The 13107-nt window shown below is 38.6% G+C and overlaps 1 protein-coding gene across 2 annotated transcripts; it reads left to right on the forward strand.

The window, feature by feature from the left end:
• The first annotated feature begins 1299 nt into the window (after nt 1-1299).
• On the forward strand, nt 1300-11061 carry LOC101741104 (uncharacterized). Of its 2 annotated transcripts, none has more exons than XM_038020088.2 (7): nt 1300-1457; nt 2965-3266; nt 4108-4288; nt 6962-7085; nt 7917-8047; nt 9345-9531; nt 10396-11061. In XM_038020088.2, exons 2-7 carry the CDS (start codon nt 2965-2967, stop codon nt 10572-10574), a joined length of 1104 nt encoding a protein of 367 aa, XP_037876016.1. In that variant the 5' UTR covers nt 1300-1457; the 3' UTR covers nt 10575-11061. The 2 variants fall into 2 exon arrangements, with proteins under 2 accessions (XP_037876016.1, XP_037876017.1); XM_038020089.2 differs by lacking the exon at nt 1300-1457 and adding an exon at nt 1525-1706.
• Nucleotides 11062-13107: the final 2046 nt, after the last annotated feature.

The following is a 13107-nucleotide window of genomic DNA, read 5'->3' on the forward strand; positions in this document are numbered from 1 at the left end:
ATAGAAGTATAATAGTCTTTTTTTTTTATTGCTTAGATGGATGGACGAGCTCACAGCCCACCTGGTGTTAAGTGGTTACTGGGCCCATAGACATCTACATCGTAAATGCGCCACCCACCTCGAGATATAAGTTGTAAGATCTCAGTATAGTTACAACGGCTACCCCACCCTTCGAACCGAAAAGTCTTTGAAAATAGAATCATAATAGTATACAAACTTACAATTTCAATGAATTATAGTCGAATTTCGACTACTGCGGGATCACTAGTTACATATTTAAACTCCGTTAAAAACGGGATTTCATATCTAAAGGTGAGTCGCGGCTTTTAAAATTTACTTTCTAAGTCTTCGAAGCAAAAGGTAAATGTCCTAGGTAAAGGTCCTAGTATGGATGGTGGCAGGGTGAAATAGATTGTCGATTACTTCTTACAAAACGCTGAACGGACTCTTTACAAGACTAGACCTGGTTGATCATCAATAATAGTACTTAAAGTGTTCAAAGCAACTTTAAATTGCTCGTCTGACGTCTAAATCAGGTTACGTTGACAGAAATAATCAAAATATCACCACCTCAATGCTAAAATGAGATTTTTCTCTTAATAAATATAGTAATAACTCGAAATGATATTATTATGTAATACATAACAAAAGGGTCAAATCAAATATGTACGTAAAATGGAACGTATTTCACCATTCGTCAAATCGTTGAAAAGTGACGTTTGTAAATTCGAATGCCGAAAAGTAACAACGCAAAGCCGTATTTATTAATTTAGACTTTCTTGCAATGACATAAAGTTTTATTTTCTCTGTACTTGAAGTATGGAAATTCGAATGAGGGTTAAGTAGGTAGGTACGACACCAAGTGAGTAGTAAGGAACCATTAAAGATGAACGAAATGACGAATGAAAGTTAAATCGATATCCAAGTAATTAAAATTACTCAATAAAAGCTGTATTTTAGTTACAACGTCAGAGAACCAAATATTTAGTACTGCTTATAAAATTTCTTAAACTTTTGAAACAATAAATTCAACAACAAAAGACAGCCCTGTTTAAGTAAAATATAGTATCTTCAGTCAAACAGCTTGTAATTTTTTTTTTATTGCCATTGTGAATTGTCAACAATATTATTTGATAAGAAGTTTTAAATGAAACTATCATTAAAATGTGTTAAAACAGATTATACACAGTGTCGTGAAACTAAAAATGAATTCAGAATTTTAATAATGAAATCGATAAAAAAATCGATTTTTGAATCGCACTCAAACTTATGTTTCCAACTCATCCCAAACACTATTTTCGTGAACTTGTTATTATTAAACGAGTGTACATAACCTTTTATTTCATGTTTCTTTTTAATTTTAATACGATTTTAATGAAAAAAACAAAAACGAAACAGCATTATTAAAACAAATTGAGGCAATTTAAACACATGTGCGACCATAATTAAAGCGAAAGGTACGTTTTTCATTCAAGAATATGATGTTTTCCAAACATAATTAGTGTTACTACGTACGCTACGTTTTTAGTGGCATGTGCAGTTATTTCATGAGATCGGCTTCTATTGTTTAGTTGTTAAATGTATTATAACGCCATTTTGATATCAGAAGTTGAATATGAATTTTATTTAATACGTTTTCTTTAAATAATCTATATTTTAATGTACATTAAAGAATTACGAAAGATTTTAATTTGAAAATAGAAACGGTGAGTTAATTTTCGTTTTGCTTTTTTTTTATCGGCTTTCCTTGCAAAGGGTTTATTGTTTAGTTATAATTCGTACCTATATTTGGGAACATAACGCCTTCATTTATTTTATTACCCGTTATTATTTCAAAATAATATGAATACGTACCGTAATGATGAATCATTCGCCTAATAATTAATTTTCTGGGAACCTAATTAAATTTGGTACTACAATCCGATTGATCAGTTTTTAAAATAAATGACTCGAATTTTCTTTAAAAATCTAGATATTCAATTAACGAAACATTAAGCAACAAACAAAAACAACCATTTTGAATATTATCTCTATTATATTGTCTTCATTGATTTTAGATGGGTTTTAATTAGAAAATAATCAAGAGATTGGATTGTATTTCTTTAAAAAAATTAATTTATCACTTTACAACCTTCTAATTACAGAGTATCCATATATTTTTTTTATATATCTGGATCAGGGGATCCTATATCATAATAGTATTGTTTGTTTATTCACCAATAATTAGGGCTTTCAACTTTCAATTTGTTTTCAATAATGCAGCAGCTCTTTCTCTACACCACAGACTGATTACTTACCTTTTTTTTTATTGCTTAAATGGGTGGTTGAGCTCACATCCCATCTGGTGTTAAGGGGTTACTGGAGCCCATAGATATCTACAACGTAAGTGCGCCACCCACCTTGAGATATAAGTTCTAAGATCTCAAGTATAGTCGCAACGGCTGCTCCACTCTTCAAACCGAAACGCATTACTGCTTCATGGCAGAAATAGGCAGGGTGGTGGTACATACCTGTGCGGACTCACAAGAGGTCCTATCACCAGTAAGATATATATAGATTATATATTAAGTATACCACTATACCAACAAAATGGGAAACCATTAATAGCCAAATCGTATAAGCTATCGCTTGATAAATATTTAACCTCAAAGGAGACAAGAATGTGTCTCTATCTAAGCCAATATGGTACCGCATTTATTAATAATTAGGAACAAATCACCCACAGTCATGGGGCCCCAATTTAAGGTTCCGTATGTTTTGGGTACCAGATACTAATAAACACACTTGTATATGTTTAAATATATACATATATATACATAATAAACACCCAGACGAAGAAAAAACGAAGTTTTTCATCACACATCGCTTGCCTGCTCGTAGGCAGGGTGTGACAAGAGCACTAACAATCTCCTGATTAAGCCAACAGAGAAGAGAAAGCTCATTATTATTAAATACCATCCGCAGATGTTCTGCATCCAAGAGTCAGATCACAAAGATCCGTTCTCATCGGACCAAGATCCTCTGGAAGGCCCTTCGGAATCCAGCGACGATGAACCGGCCTCCAAACGCCTGAAAACCTATGATTCTCCATCTCTGAACCTCAAAGTGTATCAGATACCTGCCTACAACGCTTCAAAGTCACTATCGATATATCCAACGGCACCGCAGTTACCTATATTCGTCAATAATCCTTTAAATCTGGCCAACCCACTGGCTCTGAACACAACGGTTCAGGTCGATAATGTAGTCAAGAATTTACATAGTCGGTAAGTTGCTACTGTTTTTATACTGGTTTTGGGAATGTTCCACATTGAACAGCCTGAATCCACACAGCTAAGTACCAGCACTCACTATTTCTGCTGTGAAACAGTAATTCGTTTGAAGGCAGTGGCAACCATTGTACTGGGATACTTTTACGTTGTTAACATCTATGGAATCCGGTAATCACTTAACACCGGGTAGACCGTCAAGTCGTCCAGTCATTTAAGCAATAAAAAAAGCTATATTTTTCACATGCATACTGCAACAACACTGTTACAAGACAAATGTAAATACACCCAAACTATAAAAAACTATGGTACAGTCATTATCAAAACAGCTTTAAGTGTCGCCGTCCATATGGCTTCCCAATAACTGTAAGACACCAGAGCCATCAGCAACACCTTATCTTCTTTGTTGTATCAGTCTTGTCACAGCGGTCGTGGTCGTCATTCAGTATCATTGCTGTGGGCAGATGTTAGGCACCTCACGGGCAATCGCCACTTCCCCCGGTTTGTGATGGGTCTGGTACGCTCATGCAAACAACCGCCAACTGCCCACTTGACTTGGTTGGCCCATCGCATGGGCGGCCTTCCACGCGATCTGGTGCCTTCTACTTTGCCCTGAACGATAAGGCGTTCTATGGAGTCATTCCTTTGCCGGTAGACATGTCCAAAAAATGATAGTATGCACCCATGCGCAAAAAAAAAGTAGAAAAGTTCTTGAAATTACTTTTACCAAGACACTGTCCCGACTGGGATCATTGTCTACTATGTTGTACTACTCAGGAATGAATAATAGGCAAATTGTATTTTGCTTACAATAACATGTGTGGTGTATTTTTTACAGATACTCCCTGCCTGCAAAATTGACCATCACACCGGTCCCCCAAAGCCCTAAATGTGAGAACGGTCAAATCGTGAGGTATAAGAAGAACGGAGAGGTGGCTAAGAAGAGGGGACCTCCGAAGGGCTACAAGAGGAAACCGAAGGTAGACCTCTCGCAGAGCTTGAACAATGGGGCGCTACAGGTGAGCACACATATTCTTTTAATTGAGTGTGGATTAGATGAGGGTACCCTGGAATCACATTTTCTTCAACAGCCCCAATATCGTATCCCTTCTTTATGATTTAAAAAAAAAAAAATTATAACCTAGATTTGTGGACGAGCTCACAGCCCACCTAGTGTTAAGTGGTCACTGGAGTCCATAGACATCTACAACGTAAATACGCCACCCACCTTGAGATATCAGTTCTAAGGTCTCAGTATAGTTACAACGGCTACCCCACTCTTCAAGCCGAAACGCATTACTGCTTCACTGCCGCATTACTGCTGCTGCTATTGACGGAGTCGCTCGTCCATATTAACATACCGAGGACCCTCATTCCATATACACACGTACCAATGTTCTGCGCCATTTTGAGAAGGCGGCACGACATGAGAACCCTCTCATCGTGGCCGCTGGAAACTACATACCCGACCCAGTAGACCGAATGGTAAACCGTCGACGTCGCCCAAAGCACGTCATTACGGATCCTCCTGATCCATTAACGGTGCTTTTAGGCACCACAAGCACCGGTCACCGTCCTCGTCGAACCCCTCGCTTGCGACGAAGGGCTCGACGAGCGAATTAACCCACAGACACAGCCCACTGAGTTTCTCGCCGGATCTTCTCAGTGGGTCGCGTTTCCGATCCGGTGGTAGATTCTGCGAAGCATTGCTCTTGCTAGGGTCAGTGTTAGCAACTCTCCGGTTTGAGCCCCGTGAGCTCACCTACAAACGTTAGGGTGAAGCTGAAATAGCCTCTCAAGGCTATCAACATAGGTAGGAGAAAAAAAAAACAATGTTCTCAGACCAAAATTACTGAAAGAGCACCTTGAAGTGTTAACTGTCATTCATTGTCTCTGTCATTGTCATTGAGAGGCGTGCACGCGGCTGAGATGCGAATGTTGAGATGGATGTGTGGAGTGACAAGAATGGACAAGACAATGAGTATGAGAGGAAGTCTGAAAGTAACCCCGGTAATTACAAATTAAAGAGCGGACGGTTAGCGTTGGTATGGACATGTGATGCGTAGAGAGGAGATGCATGTGACTAGGAGATGTATGGAAATGGTAGTGCAAGGTAGAGGGAGAAGATGTCGATCAAAGAAGACATGGATGGAGTGTGTGAATGACGATATGAGAGAGAGAGGAGTGAGTGTTGAGATGACGGCTGATAGAAGAGAATGGAAGAGAAAAATTAGCTGTGCCGACCCCACCTAGTTGGATAAGGTGGAGACGAAGAAGAAAAGATTCATTGTCTTTAAAAATAAGGTTCGCATTAGTTAGGGGCCATGTTTGGGGCGGGGGAGGGGGGAACAATTCGTTCTATTCCCACATTAGCCATACATTTTGGTGATGAACATGTTTGTTTGCTCTTATGTCTGGGTGTTTATTATCTATGTATGTGTTATGTATATATTTAAGTGTATACAAACTCTTCGGCAGTAACGCGAGGAGTGAAGTTGTGTGATTTGTTTTATTTTGTCTATTTAGTGTTACTTCACTTGTAAATGTATAATAACGGTGGTTTATTAATTGTTTAGTATAACTGTGAAAGTGCTCTAATGTGGGAAAATGAAACAAAGCCGCTGAACGAAGCTTCTCGGGATCCTTCAAAAAGTCCACAGATAAAGTCTCAGTAAATGACCACCGTTTTACTGAGATTATATTTTCATCACATATCATCTTCTCTCACTTCATTTCATTCATAATTTCATTATTCATTCAAATTAAAATAAGACTTGACCTAAAGATCTTAGTTGCCACGTCAAAAAACCCCTTAAAAAAGTGTATACAAGTATGTATTGTCAGTCTTTCTCATGATATAGGGGATCCTGATGTATCCACCAGGAGGGCATGTGACAGTGTATGGAACAAGAAGTCACTTGCTATTTATTTATTGTGTAAAATTTATATAAACATAGAACCAAATGTTGCCGTTATATAGAAAAAAATTTAGAAAAGTTTTATATTGAAAGTATGGAGGGTAGAGGCAAGGAGAACCGTCTCTGTGTGAAAGTGTCCGTTAAAATCTGCTAAATAAAGATGGCGCTACAGTAGCAACCGGGTAAATTTTAAAAAAGGCGCTGAAAGGTTTTAAAATAAGATAGAGAAATAAAAAAGGACGAACGAAAGAACTGTAAGCACTACAAAATCAGAAAAAGTATTCTATTTAAAGCCGATAAGAAAATGCAATCGATGTCTCCACGTTTTACCACAGCAATAATTTTAGGTTATATTGACGAAATTAGTTTGGACTACGTAAACATGTGAGGTCTTGTATATTACACTGTCACTAACTACTCTAGTCATGAAATATATTAAATTTCCTAACTCAGCATACTTCAATCAGTTAACAACTGCTCAATTCATATCATACCCTGTGCCTATGCTAGCGCCATTCTGGGGGATTTTTGAACTGTTATTTAGTGCTGAAAATGGGACACTTATTCAAGCTTCTCCCATATGAGACGGTTCTCCTTACCTCTACCCTCCATAATTGAAAGTAAATCTTGCCGATGAATGTAATGTCTTATGAACAATATTTGTACGGGTCCCACTCACCATCAGGTGGCCGTTATGCTCATTAGCTTACTCTTCCTTGACCAGCCTCCTTGTTGGCTTACAGTGGCATTAAAAAAATCTATTTCTTATTTCAGGCTCAAAATGTGATATTGACAAGTTTATTGGCAGCCAACAATACGACGTTAAGTTTGTCGCTTCCGCCTCCGCCTGTGGAGGAGCCCGTCAGAGTCGTCTCGGAGCCGGTTAAGGTACCTGAAGGTTGGTGGATTTGAAATCGTTCAGTCAACTCCTGAGTCTGATAAGTACAATTGACTTACTCTTGGTTCTTGGTACTAGATTACTGGTGGATCACTTGTGAGTCCGCACGGGTAGGTACCACCGCCCTGCCTATTTCTGCCGTGAAGCAGTAATGCGTTTATGTTTGAAGGGTGGGGCAGCCGTTGTAACTATACTGAGACCTTAGAACTGATATCTCAAGGTGGGTGGCGCATTTACGTTGTAGATGTCTATGGGCTCCAGTAACCACTAACACCAGGTGGGCTGTGAGCTCGTCCACCCGTGTAATTTCGAGGGGTATATTTTGGAGCTTTGATTTGCTTAGAGTTTGGTACAGCTTTCCTACGTTTGCCGCTAGGGGCGCTGTTCCAACTCCATACAAATTTGAGTTAACTTTTACGCTATCGAGAACGTTAAAAATCTCGCACTAAGTAAGCACATAGTTCGGCAATATTTTCTGTTTGCATTAACCAGTCGTAGACGACGGTGACCGTCCACTGTTAGTTGTGGTACCTTGTGGTAATAAAAAAAAAATTGACATCGCTTTTTTTTTGTTGCTTAGATGGGTGGACGAGCTCACAGCCCACCAGCCCATAGACATCTACAACGTAAACGCCGCCACCCCCGTTGAGATATGAGTTCTAAGGTCTCAGTATAGTTACAACGGCTACGCCACCCTTAAAACCGAAACGCATTACTGCTTCACGGCAGAAATAGGCAGGGTGCTGGTACCTACCCGCGCGGACTCACAAGAGGTCCTGCCACCAGTAAAAACCGGGCGGAAACGCTAAAAGTATATTTTTTATACCTCAGGAGTCGAACTGGTGGAACTACTCCTGGACCCTCAAGACTGGTTTCCGGACGAGCCCTACAAGATGGTGTTCAGCAGGAAAAAGAACCCTAAATGGAAGAACTTTCCTTACATATGCGAGTTTTGTTTTAAGGTAAACGATGTGACCCAAGTTATTGAAGCTGTAATTTTTGAAGTGAAAACTTCTTTAGAATCGTTGTGATTTCAAACCGGATGCAACGGAAAAAACGACAGGTAAGAGACACAAATACAAAAATGTGTAGGAAGAAGCCAGCAAAGAATGAGACAGAAATATACATACTATTTAATACAGCGCCATCTGTGAGATTTTTTAATACTAACGTGTGTATGAAAGCTCTTGTAGTGAATTTTAATTTAGGATTATACGTGAAATTAAAATATCAATTCACAGAGGGCGCTACCTTACAATTATTTACTAATGACAAAATTTTACATATACTTAAGACGTTTAGGATAATTGTATTTTAATTTTGGAAGGTTTCACTTCTACCACGTGTGAATTGCACACATGTAATTATTTTTTTTTAAGACATTTTCTGGCCTAGTAACTAAGATCTTTAGGTCAAGTGTTATTTTAATTTAAATTCTAATTTTTATGCAAAATGATATGGAGTGAAATGAAATTAAATGAGATAAGATGATACGGGATGAAATATAATATCAGTAAAATGGTGGTTATTTAGTACTGAGACTTTTCAGTGGACTTTTCGGAGGATCCCGAGAACGAGACTAACTCCGCCCCGCAGCGTTAGCCGCGTTACGACTATAACCGCGGGCAACAACTACTTAAACAGGGTTCAGCTACTTTAAAAAAAATATTAAGATTTTCAAATACCAAAAAAGTGTGAATATCAGAACTGATGCTGCTTTTGCCGCATTTTTTTTATTGCTTAGTAGGGTGAACGAGCTCACAGCCCACCTTATGTTAAGTGGTCACTGGAGTCCATAGACAATTACAACGTACGGTTACGCTGAAATAGCCTCTCAAGGCTCTCAGCTTAGTTAGGAAAAGGGAAAAAAAAGTCGACCCGTTGGTCGGATCCCCAAGGGGACCCCCCTGTTTTGACCCCCCTGGACCCCCGGTCGGAAATGGTAGTGGTCAGCTCGTCCGTGCCTCGACGACCCGTACAGCCCACTGAGTTTCCCTTACCGGATCTTCTCAGTGGGTCGCGATTCCGATCCGGTAGTAGATTCTGCGAAGCACTGCTCTTGCTAGGGTCAGTGTTAGCAACACTCTGATTTGAGCCCCGTGAGCTCACCTACTAGTTAAGGTTACGCTGAAATAGTCTCTCAAAGCTCTCAGCTTAGGTATGAAAAAAAAAAGACGACCCGTCGGTCGGACCACCAAGAGGACCCCTTGCTCTGCCCCCCCTGACCCCCGGTGGTCATCTCGTGCGTCTGTCTTGCAGGGGTACCGCGTGGCGTCGACCCTGGTGTCGCACTGCGGCTCGCGGCACGGCGCCTGCCCGCGCGCGCTGTGCGTGCCGTGCCCGTGCTGCCCGCACGTGTCCCTCCGCCGGAAGCAGCACAAGAAACATCTGGAGACGCACCACGGAAGGAAGCATAGGATATTTTGCATGTACTGCCTCCCGCCAGGTGAGTTCGGAAACTCGACGATTAGGGTCTAGCCTAATGGTGAAAGGTTACACCGAGATCTGCAAAAACAGTTTTTTTTTTAAGGATTTTTTTGTGACCCGGTAACAAAGACCTTTAGGTCATGTCTTATTTTAATTTAAATTTATGAAAAATGATAATATGAAGTGAAATGAAATGAGATGAGATGATATGGCGATGAATTATAATCTCAGTAAAATAGTGGCCATTTACTGAGACTTTTTCAGTGGACTTTTTGGAGGATCCCGAAAAGTTACGTTCAGCGGCTTTGTTTGATTTTCCCACATTTGTGCACTTTCACAGGTACAGCAAACAGTTAATAAACCACCGTTATTACACATTTAAACCTGAAGAAACACTAAATAGACAAAAAATAAATCACACAACTTCACTCCTCGCGTTCCCGCCAAAAAGTCCCAACAAACGATTCCACAGAATGTTTTGACAGTTCTCAAAATGTTGATGAAAAATAGGAAAAAACAATTTTTTTTACTCCAAGCTATTTAGGTTTTTTTTTTATTGCTTAGATGGGTGGACGAGCTCACAACCCACCTGGTGTTAAGTGGTTACTGGAGCCCATAGACATCCACAACGTAAATGCGCCACCCACCTTGAGATATAAGTTCTAAGATCTCAGTATAGTTACAACGGCTGCCCCGCCCTTCAAACCGAAACGCATTACTGCTTCACGGCAGAAATAGGCAGGGTGGTGGTACCCATCCGCGCGGACTCACCAGAGGTCCTACCACCAGTATTTAAGTATACTTAAGTATAATCAGTAAAAAAAAATATCTCTCTCTCTCTCTCTCTCTCTCATTGTATCTTCTTTCTCTCTTACACACACAGCGGATCCCGGCGAGCCTCACGTCAAGGAGAACACGAAGTATCCATTCGACACCCACCCTCAATACTGGTACGCCTCCGAGGAGTCGTTGAGGCTGCACAAGAAGCGGAAACATCCGTACGCGGCGATGTTCAACTACAACTGGTACTGTACGTGGGGCGAGAACGCGCCGAACAGCTAATAGGAAGGACAGCTTTAATTGCACTGGCAACATTGTGATGTACGGTAGGATTTTTAGTTTTTAAGCTGGCAACATTTTAGTGGAATTTTTCGAGGCTGGCAATTTTTTTGTTTTTTTTTTTGTAAGGCCTATCAGTATTGCTCGCTGAAGTCTATTGAGGCTTGTAAACGTTGTTAAGAAGATACAGTGTTTGTCAAAGTTAAGTATAAATTGACACGACCGGCAACATTATAATATGTATTATTAAAACATGACCAATGCTGCCAACACAAAAAAATAATTAGGCCAGTAAGTTTTTTTTTTTTTTTAAATTTAAAGTAACAAATCAAATTAGTATTATTTTATTTTAGAGACGCATCATTTTATACGTTTTTTTTTTGTACATAAAATATACTTTTGAATTATTAGTTTTTATTAAATCAATGGCATCTGAATTTTGTAATGAAATCAAAGAATAACCCTTTCTCGTTTGAGATAGTTTTTATAATTAATTATATGAATTAATGGATACGTTTTAAAATTATGAATAATTAAAATAATAATAATATTATTATAATTTAATTCACAATTGGATCGCATATTAACGAATTTGTAGTTTTTTTTTTTTTTATGTGACGTGTGTCAAAATTGACAGATGTCAATTTGTGGCGGGAAAATGAAAATGCAGAATCAAAATATATTACGGGCCGGTCTACACTTGTTAAGTTAAGATTTTAGTATTAAATTTCTTAGATGATTTTATAGATTATTTTTTCTTTAGAAACTAGGAAATTCATTTTTTTGTAAGATATAGTAATAACGAAAAGGAATTATTTTAGCTTATTAACTATTAGTGACCTTGTGGTATACTAAGAACCCCCACCTATTTTTATCAAGAAGCGTCAGTGCCTTATTGTCTGTAAGGTAAAATTGCTGGATCGCATTGGAACTTTCAACCTGATAGTTCAAGGCGTTCGGCATGATGTCCATGGTCTCCAGTAAACATTCTCCGAGATATTCGCGGCTCGCATCGATTTTTTATATTTTCAACATATCGCGACGGCTATTTTGTGTATTTTTGTAATTTTACAGGAGAGCCATTTAAAGTTTGAAATTAGGAAAAAATATCATAACAAAGAAAACTTCTTCAACTATTTGAATGTAGTAAACTTAATTGAAGTTCAATTAAAAACATCGAATTGTTGATTTTTTTATTGCTTAGATGTGTGGACGAGCTCACAGCCCACCTGGTGTTAAGTGGTTACTGGAGCCCATAGACATCTATAACGTAAATGCGTCACCCACCTTGAGATATAAGTTCTAAGGTCTCAAGTATAGTTACAACGGCTGCCCCACCCTTCAAATAGAAACGCATTACTGCTTCACGGCAGAAATAGGTACTTCAACTAAACACGTGTAGACCAGCCCTTAAGGAACTTAAATTCTAAACATCATTTCTGAAGGGTGTAAAAAATTTAAAGAAAACAAACAATTGATTCTGTAATCGTACGCGTGTGTTATAATGATTTATTTATTATTATAATAATTAGTATGGAGGGTAGATGTAAAGAGCGCCATCTTGTATATAGGGGACAAATTGAAGAAGTGTCCGTATTGTTACGCGCTGGGGCTCGGGATAAATAAAATTTCACCAAAGTACAACTTAAAAACAGTATCCAACACTTAAAACACTTAAAAACTTCACAAACACTCAACAAATACTTTAAAACTCTCAATTCTACTGTGTTGTAACTATACTGAGATCTTAGAACTTATATCTCAAGGTGAGTGGCGCATTTACGTTGTAGATGTCCATGGGCTCCAGTAACCACTTAACGCCAGGTGTGCGCTGTGAGCTCGTCCATCCATCTAAGCAATAGAAAAAAAAATCGCTTGTTCCGCTTCGCTTCAGGTGATCCGTTCGCTGTTTCGCTTCGAGTGGTTCCGCTTACTATTCGAGTGATCCCTGCAACGCTTTTATAGTCGATACCTCATCCCTAGAATTATCGAGAATATTCCACGCATCTCTAGTAGTAGTTTCCGCTATCTGTCAACAGATGGCGTTACTCTTACCGGCTTAACAGTGTGTTAACAGCTAGTTGTTTTTGGAAGACTCACCGACATAGCGCTAGTGTAGTAAGTGGAAATGATATGAATATAGCAGTTTTAAGCAGAGTGAAGCATGCTGGATTAAAAAATTAAATATTTTTCGTGACTCGTGTAATTGAAAAATATGCTCTATTTAAAATATCAACTATTTATTTTTACTAGTGGTCGCACAGTAGGCGAAATTCGACCATAATTAATTGAAATTATAAGTTTGAATATTATTAAAGTTCTATTGTCAAAGACTAACTATACTTCTATAATCACAGATTTCGCCAAGACTACACCATAGACAAATATTAATAAAGACAAACAATATTAATCTATTCTCAATTAGACCACAGACTTATAAACAAAAGAGTATATATGCGTGTGTGTGTAATGTTTTTTTTTATTGATTTAATGTAATATTTATGCATAATTTAAAAAAAATATTAACATTATGCAC

The sequence above is a fragment of the Bombyx mori genome, chromosome 24 (genome assembly GCF_030269925.1).
Source record: "Bombyx mori chromosome 24, ASM3026992v2".
In the NCBI taxonomy this organism is placed as follows: domain Eukaryota; kingdom Metazoa; phylum Arthropoda; class Insecta; order Lepidoptera; family Bombycidae; genus Bombyx; species Bombyx mori.

Excerpts from the sequence above, each read along its gene's own strand:
- LOC101741104 (XM_038020088.2), top strand. The coding sequence starts at position 2,965 with ATGTTCTGCATCCAAGAGTCAGATCACAAAGATCCGTTCTCATCGGAC. Across the intron at positions 3,267-4,107 it reads GTCAAGAATTTACATAGTCG|ATACTCCCTGCCTGCAAAAT; the intron begins GTAAGTTGCTAC and ends TATTTTTTACAG. Across the intron at positions 7,086-7,916 it reads GCCGGTTAAGGTACCTGAAG|GAGTCGAACTGGTGGAACTA; the intron begins GTTGGTGGATTT and ends TTTATACCTCAG.